Consider the following 23978-nt stretch of genomic DNA (forward strand, 5'->3'; position numbering starts at 1 on the left):
CTTTTGCAGGACAGTTTGCGCTTGTCTTGAAGCCAATTCGTGTTTTTCAGCATCTCCGTGATGCTTTTTCATGGGTCAAACAATACTGTGACTATTCATGCTGCCGTTCTTTGCAGACATTTAGTATGGGTCCTCCACACTTGAGCAGTACCTTAAGATAGGTTGTATGAGTGTTTTGTAAGCATCTACATCATACCTCGCAGGCTAGTAATAGTGAGTGGTGGAGGATACTTCCGGTACCATTAGCTGATCCCCCCTTCCCTGTCCTATTTGCGAATGGGACATGGGAAGAATGATTATCAGTAAGCCTCTTTATTAGCTCTAACACTTGAATTTTCTCATTGATGTCATTTCATGAGATGTTTACGGGTGGAAATTGTGGTGTCACTGCCAGACACCACACTTGCTAGGTGGTAGCCTTTAAATCGGCCGCGGTCCATTAGTATACGTCGGACCCACATGTTGCCACTATCAGTGATTGCAGACCGAGTGCCGCCACACGGCATGTCTAGTCTAGAGAGACTCCCTAGCACTCGCCCCAGTTGTACAGCCGACTTTGCTAGCGATGGTTCACTGTCTACATACGCTCTCATTCGCAGAGACGACAGTTTAGCATAGCCTTCAGCTATGTCATTTGCTACGACCTAGCAAGGTGCCATATCCAGTTACTAAAATGTATTCTGAACAGATAATATTGTGAATCATGTACCATCAAGAGCGACGTTCATCATTAATGGATTAAAGTTAAGTATCAAACATTATGTCCACTTTCTGAATTCTCATCCCTTGTCATGTTCCAGACCTCACATCAGTATAGTACTTCCCCCTTCACGCCAGCCTGCGCGAGCTAAAACACGTGCATTTCGGCCTCCACTCGTAACACGGTGTTGGCTCTTCTGCTAACACAAAAGAAGTAATATGTTGTCTGACTCTTCCTGGAAAGTTCTCTCTTGAAATTTCAAAAGTAAACCTCCTAGTGATGCTCAATGCCTCTCTTATAATGCCTACCACTGCAATTTATTGAGCATCTCTGTAATACTCTGACGCTGAATAAATGATCCCGTAAGCAATTTCCTCTGTAGACTGATTCCACTTAAAAATCCTACTAGCGAACCAAAGTCTGCTAACTGCCTTTCCTACGAGTGAGCCTGTATGGTGATTCCATTTCAGATTTCCACACATTATAATCTTCAGCTACTGGTATGAGTTGACTGACTGCAGTTGTAACTTGTTGATATTGTAGTCATGGAATACTATGTTTTTGCAGTTTGTGAAGTTCACAATTTTACTTTCTGTACATTTAAAGCAAGTTGCCAGTCTTTGTTCCACTTTGAAATCTTATCCAGATCGACCGGATATTTGTGTAGGTTCTTTTTTCCAGACAGCACTTCATTGTGGATAGCTGCATCATCTGCAAAAAGTGTGAGGTTACTATTAACACTGCCTCTTGGTCATTAATATATGACATGCATAGGAATAGCCTCTGCACACCTCCCTGAGCACACGTGAAGATACTTACTTCTATGTCTGTCGATGAGTCTCCATCCGACATAACGTGCTGCATCCTCCCTACCAAGAAATCCTCATTCCTGTCACAGATTTTGCTTCATACTTGTCATGATTATACTTCCATTGATAAGCGTTTCTGTGGTCTGGAGACAAAGGTTTTCTGAAGTAAAAAATTACTGCAGCCATCTGACTGCCTTGATCCATGACTCTCATGATGTCTTGTGAAAAAAGCACATGTTGAGTTCCATTCAGTGGAGCAGTAGGCGAAATGAATCCTTCACGTGTTTCATGACCTCCTTCTTTTGTAAACAGTTAATGGTGTGGTTCAGTTTGGATTTTTGTATGTTTTGTGACAATTTACTGTATGTGGAACATGTTACTAGGTTTGTTGATATCGCCATCAGTATTTTCTTATAATTTTTTATAATGTAACAAAATTTGATAACTGTAACCCAACCACATAGAAATACTATGCACTCAGAAATTCATCTACAAAGAAGGAGTTGTCCAGTAGAAATCATATCAGTTTGTTTTAGAACTTATGTTATATACTAGCATCTGAACTCACAATGGAGGTGGTCATAATTTTCATGGCTCCATACTCTGCTCATTTCTGTGCATGAGTAAGATTTGTGTTTTGAGTAGTGCAGACTTTTTGTTCCAAGTGTGACATATTGTGAGATGGTTGTTACTATGACTGATTTTTAAATTGTTGTAACCAAACAATGGCAACTCCAGGTTGGAATATCAGCAATATTAGGAAAAGTATAACTTGCTAGAATAAAAATCATCACTAATGGCGACTGAAGACTTCTGGCAAAGAAGACACTCTTGTTCTGCCAACAGTGTTGTCAAATAGGACAGAGGACCAGACAGAGCTTCAGGGCACGCTCTTGCCCTTGGGGTGGCAAACTGCTCCCAAAAGGCTTGGTGAACTAAATTGCTCCTAAGTGGCTGAGGCATCAGCAGTGTCCAGTTGCATGAGGATGCAGAAGGCAGCGGAAACTATTGCATTGAAGACACACAATTTGTATCCACAGGACATGTGGCCTGTAACTGAAAAATTGTTGTGATAATCTCTCCATTGATAAAAGATCCCGGAATGTTCCCCCATTTGGATCTCCTGCAGGAGACTGCCAAGCAGGAGGTGACCATGACAAAAAGACTGAATAAATAATGTAAGGGTAACATTCTATGAGCCTGGGTGTGGAATGTCAGAAGTCTGAACGTGGTGGGGAAGCTAGAAAATCTGGAAAGGGAAAGGACCAGCCTAGATATAGTGGGAGTCAGTGAAGTGTAATCAAAGTAAGACAAGGATTTCTGGTTAGACAAGTGTAGGTCAGTGTCAACAGCAGCAGAAAATGGTATAATGGGAGTAGAATTAATTATGAATAGGAAGGTAGGGTAGAGAGTAAGTTACTGTGAACAGTTCAGTGTGTCGGGTCCTTTACATCAGAATCGGCAGCAAACCAGCAGTTAAAAAAATAGTTCAGGTATCACAAGCTGAAGATGAAGAGACAAAAGGGAGGAAGTATATGAGGATATTGAATGGGTGATTCAGTACGCAAAGGGAGATGCAAATCTAATGTTCGTGGAGGATTGGAATGTGGTTGTTGCGGGAGGCAGTAGAAGAAAGGATTGCGGGAGAATATGGGCTTGGTAGTAGAAATTGGAAAGGAGAAAGATTTATTTGAGTTCTGCAATGAATATCAGTTAGTAATAGTTAATACTGTGTTCAAGAAGCACAAGAGGTGCCAGTATACATGGAAAAGGCCAGGAGCCATGGAAGGATTTCAGTTAGATTACGTCATGCTCAGGCAGAGATTCTGAACACAGATGTTGGATTGTAAGGCATACCCAGGAACAGATGTAGCCTCAGATCACAACTTAGTAATTATGAAGAGTAGGCTGAAGTTTAAGAGACTAGTCAGGAAGAATAAATGCGCAAAGAAGTGGAAAACAGAAGTCTGAAGAATGAAGAGATGTGATTGAAGTTCTGTGAGGCTAAAAATACTGCAGTAACAAATAGTTTAGTAGGCAGTTTAGTTGAAGAGGAATGAACATCTCTAAAGAGAACAATCACAGAAGTTGGAGTGAAAAACGGACGTACTAGGGAGGTGTCTGCAAAGAAACTGTGGGTAACAGAAGAAATACTTCAGTTGATTGACAAAAGGAAGTACAAAAATGTTCAGGGAAATTCAGGAATAAAGAAAAACAAATCACTCACTAATGAAATAGATAGAAGTGCAGGGAAGCTAAGACATTGTGGAGAGAAAGAAAGAAAAAAAAAAAAAAAGACTGTTAGGAGGAGTGACTCAGCAAATGGAAAGGTGAAAACAACCTTCGGCGAAATTAAAAATAAGGATGGCAACATTGAGAGTGTAGTGGGAATTCCACTGTTGATGACATGATAAAAGAAGTACTAGTAGTCAGCAGGGAAGAGCTAGGAGATACAGGATTAGAATCAGAATTTAAAAGACCTTTGAAGACTTTAAGATCAAATGAGACAGAAGAGATAAATAACATTCGATCAGAATTACTAAAGTCATTCAGGGAAGTGTCAACAAAACACTTATTCACATTTGTGTGTAAGAATGTATAAGACGCAATGTACCATCACACTTTCGGAGAAACATCATCCACAAAATTCCGAAGATAGGAAGAGCCAGCAGGTGCAAGAATTGTCACATAATTGGCTTCGTGCATCCAAGTTGCTGACAGGACAGGAATAATATTCAGAAGAATGTAAAAAAAACTGAGGATCCGTTAGATGATGATCAGTTTGACTTAAGTGAAGGTAAAAGTATGAGTTCATATCTTGTGCTTGATAATGAAAGCAAACTGAAGAAAAATCAAGAAACATTATTTTTATAAGTCAGGGACATAGTCTTTCAGTCCTACTGTTCAGTCTATGTAATGAAGAAGCAAAGACAGAAATAGAAGAAAGGTTCAAGAATAGGATTGAAATTCAAATGGAAGTATATCAATGAACTGAATTGCTGATGACATTGCTATCCTCAGTAAAGTGAAGAAAAAATACAGGATCTTTTGAATGGAATGAACAGTTTAATGAGTTCAGAAATGAGAACAGTAAGAAACTGAGCCTCAGAATTGGGGATCCAAAGTATATGAAGTCAAGGAATTCTGCTACCTACATAGCAAAATAACCCATGGTGGGTGGAGCAAGGAGGTCATAAAAAGCAGACTAGTAGTGGCAAAAAGGACATTCCTGGCCAAGAGAAGTCTAATATTGGAGCGTAGTATTATGTGGTAGTGAAGTATGGACCGTGGGGAAACTGGAACAGAAAAGTGTTGATGCATTTGAGATGTGGTGCTACAGAAGAATTTTGAAAACTAGTGGGACTGATAAGATAATAAATGGGGAGGTTCTCCACAGAATTGACAAGGAAAGGAACATAGGGGGACACTGACAAGAAGAAGGGACAGGATGATAGGACATGGGTTGAGACATCAGGGAATAACTTCCGTGGTACTGGAGGAAGCTGTAGGGGGTAAAAAGTGTGTAGGAAGACAGAGATTGGAATACATCCAGTAGATATTGAGGACATAGAGTACAAATGCTACTCTGAGATGAAGAGGTTGGTGCAGGATAGGTAATACATAGCGGACCACATGAAACCAGTCAGAAGACTAATGACTCATAAAAAACTTAACAGCTGTATACAACTGCTTGTTTGATGAAAGATCTGCACCAAAAGACTTAGGATTTGCACAGGTCAGTCCAGTCTTCGAGAATGGAAATAAGAATAATCCACCAAAGTACAGACCCATATCACTGATGTCGATTTGCAGTAGCATTTTGGAACATACACTGTGTTTGAACTTTATGAATTATCTCAGTTAAAATGATTTGTTGTCATGCAGTCAGCAGGGATTCAGAAAATATTGTTCTTGAGAAACACAATGAGCTCTTTATTTTCACGGAGTAATGAGTGCTATCAAACGAGGACCTCAGAGTGATTCCATGTTTTTAGATTTCCAAAAGGCTTTTGATACTGTTCATCACAAGAAGCACCTAATGTGTGACTGGACTTTTTATTTCCTCTCAGAAAGATCACAGTGCGTACTAACTGATGAAAAGTCATTGATTAAAACAGAAGTGATACCTGGCTTTTCTCAAGGAAGTGTTATAGAACCTCTGGTTGTTCCTAATCGATATCAGTGATGTAGGAGACAGTCTGACTGGCCCTCTTACATTGTTTGCTAATGATGCTGTCATGCACCATGTAGTAAAGTCTTCTGAAGAGCAAAACTGATTGGAAAATGATTTAGACAAAATATCTGTATGATACAAAAAGTGGCAAGTGGCATTAAATAATGAAAAATGTGAGGTCATTCACATGCATAATTTTATAAATCATACAAATTTAAAATCTGCCAATTCAACAAAATACTTAGGAATTACAATTATGGACAAGTTCAGTTGGAACAATCACAAACATAATGTTGTGGCGAAGGCAAACCAAAGACTGCATTTTATTGGTAGAACACACAGAAGGGGCAACAGGTCTACAAAGAGACTGTCTGCACTATGGTAGTTTGTCCTCTGCTAGAGTATTGCTGAGCAGTAAGGGATCTTCCCCAGATAGGATTGACAGAGGGACAACTTGTTTTGTATTATCGTGAAACTGGTGAGATAGTGTCACAGATATGCTAAGTGAGTTGGGGTGGCAGTCATTAAATTGAAGGCATTTTCCATTGCAGTGAGATCTTGTCACGAAATTTGAATTTCCAACGTTCTCCTCTAAATGCAAAAATATTTTGTTGACACCTCCCTACATAGAGAGAAATGATTGTTGCAACCAATTGATAGAAATCATAACTAGCACAGCAGGAGTTCAGCATTCGTTTTTCCATCATGCTGTTAGAGAGTAGAATAGTAGAGAAGTAGTGTGCCTCTGCCAGGCACTTGAGTGAGAGTTGCAGAGTAGTCAGGTAAATGTAGAACTATAGTGATAATGAATTTGAGCTGTAAGTGAAACATTTACTTATGATTTTTTTTTTAAGTAGTCATTATCAAATGTCATGACATTTCCATTTCTTTCACTCAGGTTTTTTAAGCACTGCAAATACTCATAATGTAACTAGGTTTCCAGAATAAACTGATAATTCTGTAGGATTGTATTATACACGGTGGTCCATCTGGAGTTTCGGATGAGATTATCTCGAAAACTATACATCGGGTAAAAATAGTAGGTAAGACAAGTTCATAAGCTCAAAGGGGGACATCAAATGATATTATGCATGACCTCCAGCCCCCTCCCCCTTGGGTGGGGTAGGGGGCAACTTTTAAATCTTAAATGGAAACACCCATCTTTTATTCCAGATTCGGATTCCCCATACAAAAGTAATCAAGTGTTGTCTGAAACATTTTTTTAAACCATTGACAGATGGCACTGAAATGGAGAAACATTAAAATTGGGGGAGAACTCCGATTTATTTAGAATGATCCGAGAAAGATGCATCAGATTGATACAAAATGTGCACCAATTTTTTCATTACATCAAATTAAGCTATTTTTTTACACAATGTAGCCTACCCGCCACAGTTTTTGATGGAGGGAGGGGGAATGGTATTAAAATCTCGTTAAGGAACTCTTCACAATTGCATTACTCATCCGACTGTGGCACTGTGGCCAAACTGTGAACTATGGCTCAGTATAAAAGTCGATGCAGTGCGATCAGACGTCACTTCACTTTCAGATTGTGAACCGTAAACATTAACTGATGAAAGTAAATTATTCTTTAGCGAAACATGGCTCACTATCCTCCTACAGAGATTGTTGATATGATGTTAATTTTAGGTGAATGCCATAACAATTACGCTGTAGCTGCACAATTGTATGCCGATCCTTTCCCAAACAGATGACATTCAAGTGAAAACATTATTCGAAATTGCACTCAGCGAGCTCAAAATGGATGTGTGTACTGTCCACCTTGTCATCGTGAATACAATGAAAATGATGCTGTTACCCATACCGTTCTAGCCTGTGTTCAACTGGATCCTGAAATTAGTAGTCCTGCAATTCAGAGACAGACTGGAATACGGAAATCAACTATTTGGAGGATTTTGAAGGCACGTAAATATCATGCGTATCATATCACACTGACAAAGGCATTAATGCCGAAAGATATGCAAATACGTGTGCATTTCTGCCAATGGGCCTTGGAAATGATAAGAGGTGACAATGATTTTGTTAGATACGTTATGATCGCTGATGAAGCCTTATTCAAAAACAAAGGCAAATTAAATCGTCATGATTGTCATTATTGGTCCCCTGTCAATCCCCACTGGCACAGATCCGTTGACAATCAACACAAATGGTCGTTAATGGTCTGGTGTGGAATTTTAAACAACTACTTGATAGGACCGTTTTTTTTTTTTTTTAAGCGAATTGTTACTGGGGAATCTTATTTACAACTTCTCCACGATGATTTGTTGGAGCTAATGGAAGATTTTGATTTAGAAACTAGGCAATGAGTGTGGTTCCAACAGGACAGAGCAGCTCCCCATTATGCTAAAAATGTGCGGAACATTTTAAATTTACGGTACCCTGGTCGGTGGATAGGATGCGGTGGACCAATTCAGTGGTCTCCACGTTCACCAGACCTAACATCTCCTGATTTTTTTCCTTGTGGGGTTATTTAAAAAATATTGTTTATGAAAGACAGCCCACAACCCGAAACGATATGGAGCAACGCATTCGAAGAGCGTGTGCAGCCATACCACAGGATGTGCTGCTCAAAACTGTGGACAACTTTTGCAGACAATTGACTTTATGCATTGAAGCAAATGGAGATAATTTTGAACAATTTCTCTGTGGCTAATTTCATTAATTAAGCACCCAAAATTGTGAGAGGTAAGGGCACTCACATTAATGAAGCACCCCAAAATGTGAGAGGCAAGGGGGCTCACAATAATGAAGCACCCCAGCATGTGAGAGGCAAGGGGACTCTCACTAATGAAGCACCCCATGGGAACATCATTCCACTATGTCCATGTCGTCGTTCCTGGGCAACACTAAAAGTAGGATACAGTACATTTTGTACAAAAATAGGTTAATTTGGCATAACAAAAGAATTGCTGCACATTTTTTATCGATTTGATGCATCTTTCTCGGATAATCTGTGTGTGAAGTCCCTTGAGGCTTTCTCAGTTTTACTTTTTTCTCGATTTCAGTGCCGTCTGTCAATGGTTTAAAAAATGTTTCAGACAAAACTTGATTACTTTTTTATGGAGAATCCGAATCTGGAATAAGAAATGAGTGTTTTCATTTAAGATTTAAAAGTTGACCCCCGCCTCACCCAAGAGGGCGGGGGCTGGAGGTCATGTGTAGTATAATTTGATGTCCTCATTGAGCTTATGAACTTGTCGTACCCACTATTTTTACCCAATGTATAATTTTCGAGGTAATCTCATCCGAAAATTCAGATGGACCACCCTGTATATTTTATTTGTGATTAGAGAACAGACTTGCGCCTACACATTGCTGAAGACTGATTGCAGTGTGCGAAAACTGAAGATAGACTGCAGACTCACTACAAGTGACTGCACCTTGGCATGCCGGTACCTAAATAGATTATAGTAGGTACCATCACCATGGAAATTGAATTTTTTTTTTTTTTGTATTAATAAGAATATTCTTACAGGGAAACAAATAATTTTTTATCTAAACAGAGTTTTAAACTTAGTGATTAAACTTACAAATTTCAGCTTTTAATTGTAATTATTTCACTAATTTGTGTTTGTGATGGATCCCTATACTTACAATTTATGAATTTATTAACGAAACATGGCAATTCAGTGCTACTACAAACTATATCTAACTTTTATGATTCATGAGTAAATATTTGAACATTAAGTGTATTCCCCAAAAATCAAGATTGTACATGGCTTAATGAAAATCCTATATCATAACAAAGCTAAAATATTCCTGACAAAGCCCAAGTTACAATAATGCAAAAAATTTGATAATGTTGTCCCTCCACATATAGTAAGCTACAGTTCATTTTACTCCCCGTTGCACATTACATGTTATCCTAGTTGACAGAAATTTCTCTCATGAAATATGAACTGTGTATTGTTCAGTGGCTTAATTGATGTGTTATTATGAATGATTCATACAGCAATAATATGTCTATTGAAGCTCATTTCAGTGAGAACATAAACTGATGAACAAAAATTTTGCTCTTTAATTATTACATGTAATTTTGTGATTAGAGTGCTTGTTGAAAGGACTACAACAAATAAGCATTGTTATGAGAATAACATACAAGTGTGCTGAAAAGTAGTGTCTCTGAGTCTGTATGTGAAGTCTCTTGAGGCTTTTTAAAGAAAAAATTCTGTGTTTTTTCTTCACATGTACATATTCACAGCCCTCTGCTGCTAGAGGGCACCGAATTGTTGCATGTAGCTTGGCGGTGTGTAACTTAACTATGTCGGTGCCCGCAAAACAATGTGCTGTAAATCGAGTTTCGAATTTTACGAGTTCATCCACATGTAGAGCATCCTCTCCTTCAGCATGACAATGGCAGACCACACACAAGTGCCGCAACAATCCGGCATCTTGGGTTTGCACGTATTGATCATCCTCCATACAATCCCAACTTTGTCCCATCTTCTTGTCATCTGTTTCCAAAACTTAAAGGACACCTTCAAGGACTTCAGTCTGCTAGTGATGCTAAAGGACACCTCTGAGGACTTCAATCTGATAGTGATGAAGCAGTGCAAGCAGAGGTGAGGCTGCGGCACCATCTCCACATTCAGACATTCTACAGTGACAGTATCAACAAACTGGTCTCTCATTGGGAGACTATACTGAGAAAGAAATACGTAGATACGAAGGCTAAAGGTGTAGAATCTTAACAATGTTTGTGTTATTGAGAAAGCTTTAACAGTTTTCTCATTAAAAAAATTGGAGGCATTACTTTTCAGCATGCCCTTGTACTTCATTATGTTAATATAATAACAGTTCAGTTGGAACAATCATATCACAAGGAAAAGTTCACAATATTCAGGATGCATTAGTGGATGGTATGTTGCTGCAAATTGAAAGAAATTGTGTGTTACTATACTGGTTGCAAATAAAATAAATGTTCTTACAGCTTTAATTTTCATTTGTCCAGCCATTGCAAGGATAGTAAAGACCAGAATTTATCTGGCAGTGAGTAACAGAAATGAAGTGGGTTTTACTACCGGGTGAAGGTGTACAAGGCTTACTCCAAAATAAATGCTTGATGATTTTTTTTAAAACATCCATTTTATTTTCCATTTCTTTGATGTTTTTACAGTGTGTTGATACACTTGGAGAGAAAACATGTCATTTTTTCACATAATCTCCTTCCCTTTCAACTGCTTTATGCCACCGTGCAATTGAGGCTTTATACCTGCATAGTAGAAGTTGGGAACAGCATGTTGGAGCCACTGTTTAGCAGTTTTCACAAGGGTGTCTTCATCTTCAAATGTCCTTCAGTCTGCTGGAGAGGTGGTAACCACACAGTGTCAGGTCAGGTCTGGAAGTTGGGTGTTGCATCGTGGTGGTGGTTTTCTCACCAATGTGTGTCCTCGCGTTATCATACGACAGCAAAATGCCATGCTTTTTGCGCTGTTGTCGAACATGACACATTTGAGTTTGACGTTTTTTGTGAGGACTCCAATGTATATGTCAGAATTGATAGTGGCTCCGTGTGACATGATTTTCACAAGCAACAGTGCTGAATCACTATATTTCCTACAAAGTGTCACTGCGTAGTCATTATGTCCCTACAGTATTTCTTGCGTTATGTTGTCTGTAACATGTTCGCAAACAGTCTATCTTCTATTCCTATTATATTTTCACCAGTAACCTCGATTCATTAAAGAATTGAACTCCCGTGTATGAAATGTCTGATTACTTTAAAAATGAGTTAATGTGTTAAATGTATGACGTTAAGCACATAAAGGAGAAAAAATTTAGAAAATGTTTGAAATTACACTTGCATATTGTTGGAAATTGCTAAGAGCTCTTATTATGATATACTGTATGAATATAGTCTTGGTAATTTTCACTCTGTTTTAAGCAAAAGCAAGTTTTTCATGCAACTTATTGTTTATGACATCACATCTCCTGAACTATGTGTTGTACAATGATACAGTTTTGCAGATAAATTCTGTGTTATATGTGGAAACTATCTTCAAACTGTGTTGTGAATAGAGCTAGTACTAATTAAATAATAGACTAAAATGTCATAGCTGATGCTTGCGTTTTACTGCATGAGCAATAAACTTTTTTCCTTTCATGATTTTGTGGGGTATGGCAGTGACAAAAAAGTTTCACAAAGGTTTGAAATTAAGTCTCAAGTTTGTTGAAAGTCACCAAGTGCTCTCATTCTCAAATACTGGATGAACAAAGCCTCTTGGTATTTGTGCTCTTTCAGTTATGGCGCCTCAAGTCAAAAGCACAGTTTCTAACTGTTTATTTATTTTATTTTCTGTGTCAGGAGCACCACACGTTAAAATATAAATCTGGTAACAGTCAACTTTAATAAAATTTAAACTTTAAATATGTTTCGCCCAATAGTCAGCTATGCAGATGGCCTCATCATAAGCTAGCTGTAAATCTAGTAGGGTACAGCTTGTACTGAGGTTTGGGCAGTCAGTAGGTGCTCATCTGTGTGGACATTCCCACAGTCGCATAGTGGTTCCCCATCGGGCAAGGCTACACTCACAATTTGAGACCGTAGTCCTCAGCCTGTTGAGAGCCTTCCATGTTTTGAAGGATTTATCATCTCCAGCTGCAAGTTCTTCCTTCAGCTCCAGGAAAGGATTTGGTGTTGCTTTCTTTCATAGGTGCAGTCTCCTCTCTTCCACAATAATGTCAACTAGCTCTGACGTAAAAAGGGAGCTCTTTCTGGCGTGAAGTCACCTAGGCCGTTGTCGGTGCTCGTGTAGAAGGTGACGATAATCTGTCATCTGTATCTGCCTCTCCACCTCAGCAGCTACTTGCTGCTGTATGCTGGGGGGAGCTATCTCTATGGGAGGGTAGATCTACTCTGTCGACACGGGCCTCGGACGGCCCGATATGATGCGGGATGACGTATTTGCTGCCACATCAATGTGTTTCATGTGGGTCGGATTCCTCCTCACACGTACGGCATGTACAGCTGCCGACAAACTGAGTGCAATGGCTGTTTTATTGTGTTAATTTTTTACACAATTTTAAGCTTTTTAATGAGTATATTATGACAGCATATTAAATTTTTGAATTTGGTTAATAGTTGTTGCCCCTGGAAGCCAATAGATATGAAACCTGTGACTGATATCAGGCTCGAGCATAATCGTTTAGTAATATAGATTATCCAGTCTGTAAACTCATAGTATCTTTTAAACAACAGCTGAATGATGTTCAATGGATAGCTCTTCATTTTCAGTGTTACACTTAATGTGCATTTCAAGTTGATTTTAGCCATTTGAGTCGAGTTATGTCCATTATTGGAACTGTATTAGCACCTAATGATTTGATTGTATCATGTAATTTGTTTGTTCCTTCACAGGTATCTTGAAGAATGCCAGTGAAAGTCCACCAATAATAGTCAACAGCATTCCACCTGACTTTTTTGATGGATCAGCACAGATGAAAACTGCCCCTCCTGCAACACTGCCTGAGAAAAAGACCGTACCGTCGAGGGTTCTGTTGGTTGGAGGTGTGCCGTCGGATGACGATGAGGAGGATGAGGTAGAAAATGATGGGGATGAGGCTGTGTTGAAGGCTAAGGAAGAGGAAGCCGAGACAGATGTGAAGGATGAGAAGGCTGCAAAAAATAGCAAAGTGGCTGCAGAAGATACCTTACCTGAAGGATTTTTTGATGACCCTCTGTTGGATGCTAAGGTGAGCTAAATACAAATTTTGATTTTATTGCCTGGGGTTCACTGTTTTAAAACTTTTTGATGTACATTATTATCACCTTCGACTGTTAAAACTACTTATTTGTAAAATTCACTATTCCAATTTTGGTCATTTAGTCATTTTGCAGTGGATTACAACATAACTACAAAAATGAAGTGTATGTAAGCACCCCTGATGATGGTGACATGATCGATTATTAAAATGTTGGGCCCATAGTATACCAACCTGTGTGTGTGTGCTTTTTAAACTTCGAATTAGTTATCACGAGACTCCCATAGGGTATATGCCCTGTAGCGAATGATCTCTGACAATAGCAGACAAAATATGACCTTTGAATATTTTCCTCATACCAGCAGCCTCAATTGCCAGTAGACACTTAACAGATGTTATGGTCTGATATTATTTATGCAAAAGATGCCAACAACAGTAACAGAGTGTATAGTTTATGCTATTTTTGCTATGTAAAATAGCGTTCTTCTTTTTTAGAATGGACAAATTCTTTCAGTTGGCTACTTGCCACCTGATTGTGCTGATGACATACAAGTGGTATTTTAAATAAGGACATTTTTTCAGAAGAACAAAAATGCTATATCATGAAAATAATTTTTGTCCATATTCTAAACACTTTTATCTACTTTCATATATAGTTTCCATTGTTGTTATAACTTTTGTCATACTGTTCAGCAAATTTTTAAATCCTGACATTAAATAAATCTGCCACCTGTGAAGAACCCCATTCCACTTCTACAATTTGCTCTTTTTTGTCATTGTTGAATCGTTGACCACATACTGAAACAAGTAGAAATCACTGGGTGCGAGATCTGCACTGTGAGGCGGATGAGTCAGTTGTTCGTATCAAAAATATGTGATTGAACCTTACACTTGTGCGTAACTGTGTGGCCTTGCATAGTCATTAGCAACTTCATACTGTAAGACAGTGGCCACACTGCTTGTTTTGTTTGGCACACTATATTTTCTTGCACTAAAACATCAAATTACAGATGGTATCTCAGAGTCGGTAGATGAATGCGTTCCTTAACTTTTTCTAACTTCTACAGCTAAGCACACCAACAGGTGAAACAGCTGCATTTTGGCGATCGTGTAGGATTCTCCCTCTTATTCACAAATGAACCTTATTTAAAAAGTCTATTTGTGTTAGATGTTTTTTAAAATTTTGCGTGTGCTGAAGCAGAAAATGTGAATGAAGTGTCATTTTAATGTACACTGAGGTGACAAAAGTTGTGGAATACCCTCAAATATAATGTTGGCCCTCCTTTTGCCCAATGAAGTTCAGCAGTTCAATGTGGTGTGGACTCAACAAACCGTCGGAGTCCATTGTAGAAATGCTGTATAGCTGTCCATAATTATGAAAGAGTTTCAGTACAGGATGTTGTGCACGAACTGACCTCTCAGTTATGTCCCGTAAGTGTTCAATGGGATTCATGTCGGGCGATCTGGGTGACCAAATCATTCGCTCAAATTGTCCAGAATGTTCTTCAAACCAGTCGCGAACAATTATGCCTTGGTGACGTGGTACATTGTCGTCCATATAAGTTCCATCATTATTTGGGAACGTGCGAATGGTTTCCGAATAGCCAAACGTAAGCATTTCCAGTCAACGATCAATTCATTTGGACCAGGGACCAAGTCCATTCCATGTAAACACAGCTCACACCATTATGGAGTCACTACCGGCTTGCATAGTGCCTTCTTGACAACTTAGGTGTATAGCTTCATGAGGTCTGCACCACACTTGAACCCTACCATCAGTTCTTACCAGCTGACGCAATCACAAGCCCAGGAGAGGTGCTGCAGAGGATGTCGTGCTGTTAGCAAAGGCACTCGCATCAGTCATCTGCTGCCGTAGCCCGTTAATGCCGTACCTCACCACAATGTCCTAATGTGTACGTTTTTCGTATGTTCCACATTGATTTCTGTGGTTATTCCACACATTGTTGCTTGTGTGTTGTCACTGACAACATGCCTCTGCTCTTGGTCGTTAAGTGAAGGCCGTCAGCCACTGTGTTGTCCATGATGAGACATAACGCCTGAAATTTAGTATTCTTGGAATCCTCTTGACACTGTGGATCTCATAATATTGGATTTCCTAATGATTTCCTAAATGGAATGTCCCATGCATCTCGCTCAAACTACCATTCGAAGTTCAAAATCTGTTAATTTCTATCTTGCAGCCATAATCAATTCGGAAATCTTTCCACATGACTCACGTGAGTACAAATGACAGCTGTGCCAATGCACTGCTCTTTTATACCTCAGGTACGTGATACTGCCACCATCTGCATGTGTGCATATCGCTATCCCACGATATTTGTCACCTCACTGTACAACTGCCTCATGCAGTTACTGTGAGCGAAATAATTCCATTTTATTTGTACACTCTGTTTTTGCAGTTGTGCTGTATTCCACTTGAAAACAGCTAAATGGTCAAAATTACAATAGTCATTTTATGAGTAAACTGTTTCAACAGACAAAGGTCACACTTACATTCTGCTAAAAAATTATTTTGGTCACAAGTGAGCAGGGAAAGAATTATTATATAAAAAGCTTCTTTGTGGGACTGAACATCTCTAGTTTTACTGTCACAGTCTTTTTTGAGAGATGCATGGGAGGAAATACACATCACTTCTCTCTTCTCAGATGCTTGCTCACTGAAGTTTAACAATATGCCACTCCATTTTGTACATTGGCTCTCTTGTAATGTCTGCCACTAAACTAGGATTCTCACAATGATGAACCTGAAAAGTTCTTTCCTGAGTCTGTCCTCTGTTTTCAGTTAATCACACATCCACATCTGTAGGTCTTACATAGTGTGGTAGAGCGTACTTTGCACAGCACTGTCATTTGCCACTTTTTTGTGGTATGGAATGTTGCTGTTTGACGGTTGGACTGAGCTGAGAAGGCGTATTACCTTCATTTGATCTGTCACCTTGATGATATCTGTAATACTTTTTCCTTAATTATTTGCGTGTTGAAGTTCCTTGATGTACTGGACCTGCTGTGCAGTATCACAAAGTCTTGCCATGAGAATTCTTCACTGTCTGCAGAGGGTCGAGCGCTGGAAGAGAGCTTCAAAGTATTCACACTATGAAATGACATAATCACTGTTTAGGTAACTGTTCTTTATTTTGCTGCTCTGGTGTAACCATTACAACATTAAGTGAACAGATCTTTTATTAACTCAGGAGTGTCTTAGAAAATAACGAAAGAGAATGACATTTCTATTAAACTTCCTTCAACTTTTTCTGAGCACTGTCATTATCAGCAGCCACTCTTTGTCTTGTTCCTTCCGAGACATCACCAAGCTGTGATGCCAAAGTTGAACTCTCCAGCAGGTGCACTTTTGTATAAAGTGCGCCAACTGCAAATAACATTGTCTTCTACTGTTCCAATGTTGTTTACATCTTTGAGCCCATATCTCTTCGTTCATTATTGCTTCAGCTAACCCAGTGCTAAGTTGAGCTGTCATACATCCATGTGAGCTACAGTAATATAAAATAAACTGGGTGCTAGGTAAGAAAAAATCTATGATCCATGGAAGAAAATGACCCATATTTCGAGCTAGCAGAACAAGATAATTAGCAATCTAACTAGCAGTTGGCTGTGATCTGATGCAGCTGCACTGTTTAATGCTTTGAGTGTGTCATTACTGTAGGACAAGCCCTGTATGTGCCATCAGAGTGATATACTGAAAATTTATTTTATTATTTTTTAACTAAACAGTGCTTTAGCTCGTATAATGTAAGTTTACTTTATCGTTCTGCCTGCTTAGCTGGATGGTAAAGTGCTTGCCTCCCATTCAAGTGGGCCCAGGTTCGATTCCTAGCCAGGTCGGAGATTTTCTGTGCTCGTGGACTGAGTCTTGTGTTGTCTTGTCTTCATCATCATTGCATCCTCATCACCAGCACACTAGTCGCCCAATGTAGCATCGACTTGCACATGGCGGGCGAACTTCCCTGGATGGGGTCTCCCGGCCAACAGTGCCATGTGCTCATTTCCTTTCCATTTTATCATTGTTTAATTAAACTAAGATTAAACTGTGATTTATCTCTTTCATTTTTACCTTGGTAACATGAAGACAGATATTCTTTCAATGTGTACAGAGTCCGCCATGCGCTCACTCCTGCGCACCCACTTAAGGGTTAAGCAACCCCACCATAGCAGGTGGAGATACTCAATTGTCCTTGTGCCTTGGCAGCGTCCTGTGCTCAGTCTTCTTTCACCACATCTGTACTTACATCAGACCACAGCACATACAGTGAGACATCCTCTGTTTAAAAACTATATAAAAATGCTTTTACGCAAACGTCTGTAATCAGCTCGAGAGGAAGAAGAGTAACATATTATTCTGAATGAATGACATGTCACACCACAACTATTCCATTCATGAATCATGCACAGATGGAACAACTGTCAGTAATGTCTACTGCAAACCTCATTTCAATACCTTGAACCAATCATGAAATAAGAGAGATGCTACAATGTGTGTGACACACTCTGTACCGTCCACATAAATGACCTGTGGTGGATAATGTCAGGTAGTTGTGTGGAACACACTTTTGTGTATATCAAAGAGAAATGCAGGAAGACCTCGACATCATTAACGCTTGATACAGTTTGTCCCATTCATAGATTTTCCCAAACTCATGTTCTGATTTTTTACATCAAATTCAGAAATTAAGAAGAATGAGGGGTAGTACCAAATTAATGAGTCTACATTTCATGATTTTAACAATGTAGTAGTCACTGATCTAGTTTCCAGTTTGTATAATTCATAGCTTTTGTAGTGTCCCCTTGTGTATTTTAAGAAGAGCCAACCCAGGTACACCTATTCTTCATTCTTCATTTTTCCTGGCCTTTATCCCATACCTTCACGTGTTCAGCATGTTAATTATTTTATTTGGTGACATTAGTAGTGGTTGATAGTGGTTACATGCACTTCCTGTCACCACCCCTTCACACCTTCTCTCCAACACTTATTTTTATTTGCATGTTAAGTTCAGTAAAACCAAATTGAGGAGCAAATCTTCAAGGTCATGGAACATGCCAGTACATGAAATTACAACATAAAACTAATAACAGATAAAAATAAAATGTTTATGAATCCGAAAAAAGCCAGTCCATAAGTTTAAGTAAACACAATCAACAATACAACAAGAATCAGCGTAATTTTTTAAGGAACTCCTCAACAGAATAGAAAGAGTGACCTATGAGGAAACTCTTCAGTTTTGATTTGAAAGTGCATCGATTACTGCTAAGATTTTTGAATTCGAGCAGTAGCGTATTGAAAATGGATGCAACAGTATACTGCACACCTTTCTGCACAAGAGTTAAGGAAGTCTGATGCAAATGCAGATTTGATTTCTGCTGAGTATTAACTAGTGAAAGCTGCTTATTCTGGGGAATAAGCTAATATTGTTAACAATAAATGACAGTAAGGTCAATGTCAAAATACCCAGACTCGTGAACAGGGGTTGACGGGAGGTTTGTAAACTTACACCACTTATTGCCTGAACTGCCCATTTCAGAGCCAAAAATATCCTTTTAAAATGGGAAGAGTTACCCCAAAATATAATACCGTATGACATAAGCGAATGAAAGTAAGCAAAGTAGACTAATTTTCGTGCCGTACATTCACTCACTTCATATACGTTCAAATAGTAAAAATGGCAGCATTGAGTCTTTGAACAAGATCCTGAACATGGGCTTTCCATGACAGTTTACTACCTATCTGGACACCTAGAAATTTGAACTGTCCAATTTCACTAATCATATGCCCATTCTGCGAAATTAAAATGTCAGATTTTGTTGAATTGTGTGTTAGAAACTGTAAAAACTGAGTCTTACTATGATTTAGCATTTTCTACAAGCCATGAATTTACGTCATGAACTGCGCTATTTGAAACCGAGCCAGTGTTGCACTCAACATCCTTTACTACCAAGGTAGTGTCATCAGCCAATAGAAATATTTCAGAGTTACCCGTAATACTAGAGGGCATATCATTTATATAAATAAGGAATAGGAGTGTCCCCAACACTGATCCCTGGGGCACCTCCAACTTGACTGTACCCCACTCAGGCTCCACATCACAGCCATTCTCAACATTGTGAATAATGACCTTTTGCTGTCTGTTGCTAAAGTAAGAGGTGAACCAATTGTGAGCTACTCCCCATATTCTGTAATGATCCAACCTCTGGAACAATATTTTGTGATTAACACAATCAAACGCCATAGTTAAATCAAAAAATATGTCTAGTGTTCGAAACCTTTTGTTTAACCCATCCAGTACCTCATAGAGAAAAGAGAATGTAGCATTTTTAGTTGTCAGACGACTTGTAAAGCCGAACTGTACATTTGATAGCAAATCATGTGATATAAAATGTTCAATTATCTTTGCGTACACAGCCTTTTCACTAACTTTAGAAAACACTGATAGCATAGAAATGGGATTAAAATTGTCTATATTATCCTTTTCTCCCTTTTCATAAAGTCGCCTTACTACTGAGTACTTTAATCATTCAGGAAGATGACCATTCCTGACGGAAAAATTACAAATAAGGCTAAATGCAGGGCTAACATGTGCAGCACAGTACCTTAATATTCTGCTAGGCACTCCCTCATATCAATGAGAGACCTTAGTCTTCAGTGATTTAATTAGTGACTCAATATCCCCCTTGTCTGTATAACAGAGGAGTGTTTCAGACATCAATGTCAGAAAGGCATTTGCCATGAAAGTTATAGGATTCCCTGTAGAAACTAAATTTTTATTTAATTCACCAGTGATGCTCAGAAAATGATTGTTAAATATTGTACATATGTCTGATTTATCAGTAACAGAAATATTTTTTACTACGAACTGACTTTATATTGTCGAACTTGTGTTGCTGACCAGACACTTCCTTCACAACTGACCATATGGTTTTGATTTTATCCTCTGAATTAGCTATTCTATGTACATATCACATACTCTTTGCCTTCCTAATGACATTTTAAGCACCTTACAATACTGTTTGTAATGGGCTACTGCAGCTTGATTGTGACTACTTCTAACATTTTGATATAATTCCCTCATTGTTCTACATGATATCCTTATCCCACAAGTCAGCCATCCGGGCTGCCTATTACTGCTAGTACACCATTTAGAAAGTTCTGATGGAAAACAACTCTCAAAGAGCATGAGAAATGTGTTAAGGAAAGCATTATATTTATCATGTATTTATCGGCACTATAAACATCCTGCCACTCTTGTTCGTTGACAATGTTTAAAAAACTCTCTATTGCTGATGGATTAACTTTCCTACATAGTTTGTAATTATATGTGACATTTCTTTGAGTACAAAAGCCTTTAGTGTTAAAATTTGTGCATCATGGTCTGAAAGGCCGTTCACCGTTTTACTAACAGAATGCCCATCTAGTAATGAAGAATGAATAAAAATATTATCTATGGCTGTGCTACTGTTCCCCTGCACCCTAGTTGGAAAAAAACACAGTGTGCATCAGATCATATGAATTTAGGAGATCTACCAACATCCTTTTTCTTGCACCACCATATACAAAATTTATATTGAAGTCACCACATATAACTAATTTGTGGTACTTCCTGTAAAGTGAAGCAAGAACCCTCTCTAACTTGAGCAGAAATGCTCTGGAGTCAGAGTTAGGGGAGCTATAAACAACAACAATTAGAAGTTTATTTTTAGTAAATACAAATGTCCCTGCATAACATTCAAATATCTGTTCAGCGAAGTGCCGTGATACATCTATGGACTCAAATGGAATAGTGTTTTTCACTTACATAGCTACTCCCCCACCCCGCAAGGAACTCCTTGAAAAACAGCCAGCTAAACTGTATCCTGGTAAAGGAAGCCTCTGAATTGTCAAATTATTTAAGTGGTGCTCTGATATACCAGTAGCTTCAGAGTCAACATCTATAAGCAGTTCACTAACTTTATCCCTAATACATCTTATATTTTGATGAAGTGTGCTAATTCCTTCTCTACTTGGAAACATGACCTCCTCTGAAGGTGAGCCCTGATTTACAAGGACTTCCTGTAAGCAAGTACCAGGTGTACTGGTATGAAATGAGCGTTTTTTTTTTTTGTGAAAATGAAACACTAATTTTGAATTGAAAAGTAAAAACATTTTATCCAAAGTACTGACTATTGATTTCTATACATTTTGACCACCTTTCTGGCAATTTGTGGACACCACGCCAATAGAAATGTTCGTCTTTTGAAGCAAACCAATTAGACACCCAATTTTCGACTTCTTCGTAGGAACTGAAGTGTTCCTCAGCCAATGCGTGTTCCATTGATGAAAACAAATGGTAGTCGGAAGGGGCCAAGTCTGGTGAATACGGCGGGTGGGGTAGCAGCTCCCAGCCAAGTGTTTTGATTGTATCCTGGACCAGTTTTGCTTTGTGTGCAGGTGCATTGTCATGTAAAAAAATTACTTTGCCATGCCTTCTGGCCCATTCTGGTCTTTTTTCGATCAATTCATAGTTCAGATTGATCATTTGTTGCCTGTAGCAATTAGTATTCACAGTTTCACCGGGTTTTAGAAGCTCATGATACACCACACCTTTCTGATCCCACCAAACACAGAGCATTGTTTGTTGCCGAATCGATCTGGTTTTGCAGTCGATGTTGGTGGTTGTCCTGGATTAACTCATGATTTTTCCCATTTAGGATTCTTAAAATAAATCCATTTTTCATCGCTAGTAACAATGTGATGCAAAATTGATTTTCTTTCATGTCTTTGAAGCAAAATTTGACAAATGGTTTTTCGGTTTTCCATCTGTCTTTCATTCAATTCATGTGGCACCCATTTTCCAAACTTTTGGATCTTTCCCACAGCTTTCAAATGGTCAGAAACCGTTTGTTGTGCAACATTTAGCATTGCTGCCATTTGCTTCTGACTCAAATTATCATCTTCATCCAATATTGCTTGCAATTCGGCATCTTCGAACTTTTTTGGTGGTCTTCCACGTTCTTCATTTCTTACATCAAAATCACTATTTCTGAACCGTTGAAACCATCTTTTGCATTGCTTCTGATAGAGCATGATCACCATATGCCTTGACAAACAGTCGATGCGATTCTGCAGCACTTTTTTTCAAATGAAAACAAAAAATTAATGCTTTCCGCAAATCATCACTTCCTGGTACAAAATTTGACATTGTTAACACGATGAAAACATATGATGTTTGTTCCATGACTTGATGTATACTAAATATCTTTGACAGATGTCATACCAAACAAACAAACAAAAATTAAGGCTCATTCACAACAAATCGACACATTTGTATCTTAAGGCTCATTTAATTCTGGTACACCTAGTACACCTATCAGTTGACTTCAGTCTAGAAAAGGTGCTGCTCTAACACCAACTACTACATAAATTTTTACATGAGTGATCCCACCACTACCCACTACATTGTCACCTATAAGCTTTGCCAGCCTCCTCTTCCCATACCTATTGAGGGGCAGGCCATGCCTATTGTAACCTGATCTACCGTTATACTCATCTGGCACCACTGAAATGTGACCCATGCCCTCTGCCATCAGCGCCCTCTCCAGCCCCATTTAATGCACCTAACAAGCACATTAAGATGAGGCCGATCATGATGCTGAAACAGTTGCACGAAATGCACTTAAGTGCCACCAATTTCAGTAGTTATCTTTACCTGGTCACAACCCGCATCATATTTCCCGTCTCTATCAAGACTTTTCCCTGCTCCACCCACTATCACTACCTGATCCTCAACTACTACATAAATTTTTCCATGAGTGATCCCACCACTACCCACTACATAAAATTCCTACATAACTCCCCTATGCTGTCAGTCATCTGAGCCAACCCTGCACTAGGCTTCACAAAGCTGGTGACCTTGTACTCACTCCCTAACACTTCCTGTAACTGCTGGCCCACACCTCTCCCGTGTGAACTACGTAGCAGCAGAACCTTCTTCTTTCTGTTAGACTTTGCAACTGACCTAGGCCTCCTAACTGCTGAGGACTGCTGCATGTTCCCTCCATCTACAGCTACAAGAGGTCCCTCTCCACTCAACTCTGATAGTTGGTTAAATCTATTGCATATACGCAAAGTATAACTGTCTAAATACCTCCTCCTCCTAGCTGCCTTCTTGCCAACTGGCAATTCCCATTCCCCACCACCCTTGACCCTCCTCAACCTATCTAGTTCCTCCTTTGCGCGTTTAACTGCACCTGAAGGGCACAGATCTTTCGCTCCTGCTCATCTGTCAACTTTACTACTTCAGATTCCACATTCCCAGGAGAGGATCTTGCTAGAATGCCCACTGGCTTCCGCACTGCATTTTCACCCCCCCCCCCCCACCACAGTGAAAATACTTCGAACAAATCCCACACCGTATCCCACTACACTACTCACAAACATACGACAGAGTCCACCCTTCTCACTCATCCCAGAGCTCACACTTCTCATGTACCTGCACATCGATCAAACTTACTGGTAACAAATCTTGCAGCCCTCCGCTGAATTGCTTCAGTGTCTTCCTTCAATTGG

The 23978-nt window shown here is 39.1% G+C and overlaps 1 protein-coding gene across 1 annotated transcript in view; it reads left to right on the top strand.

The window, feature by feature from the left end:
* LOC126215345 (zinc finger protein 830) overlaps window positions 1–23978 on the top strand; it is a 54262-nt gene that overhangs the window by 14609 nt on the left and 15675 nt on the right. The window contains exon 3 of the mRNA XM_049942030.1: window positions 13062–13396. Within this exon, the coding sequence (XP_049797987.1) occupies window positions 13062–13396 (335 nt within the window). The remainder of the gene's footprint in view (window positions 1–13061; window positions 13397–23978) is intronic.

This window comes from Schistocerca nitens, chromosome 12 (assembly GCF_023898315.1).
Source record: "Schistocerca nitens isolate TAMUIC-IGC-003100 chromosome 12, iqSchNite1.1, whole genome shotgun sequence".
In the NCBI taxonomy this organism is placed as follows: Eukaryota; Metazoa; Arthropoda; class Insecta; order Orthoptera; family Acrididae; genus Schistocerca; species Schistocerca nitens.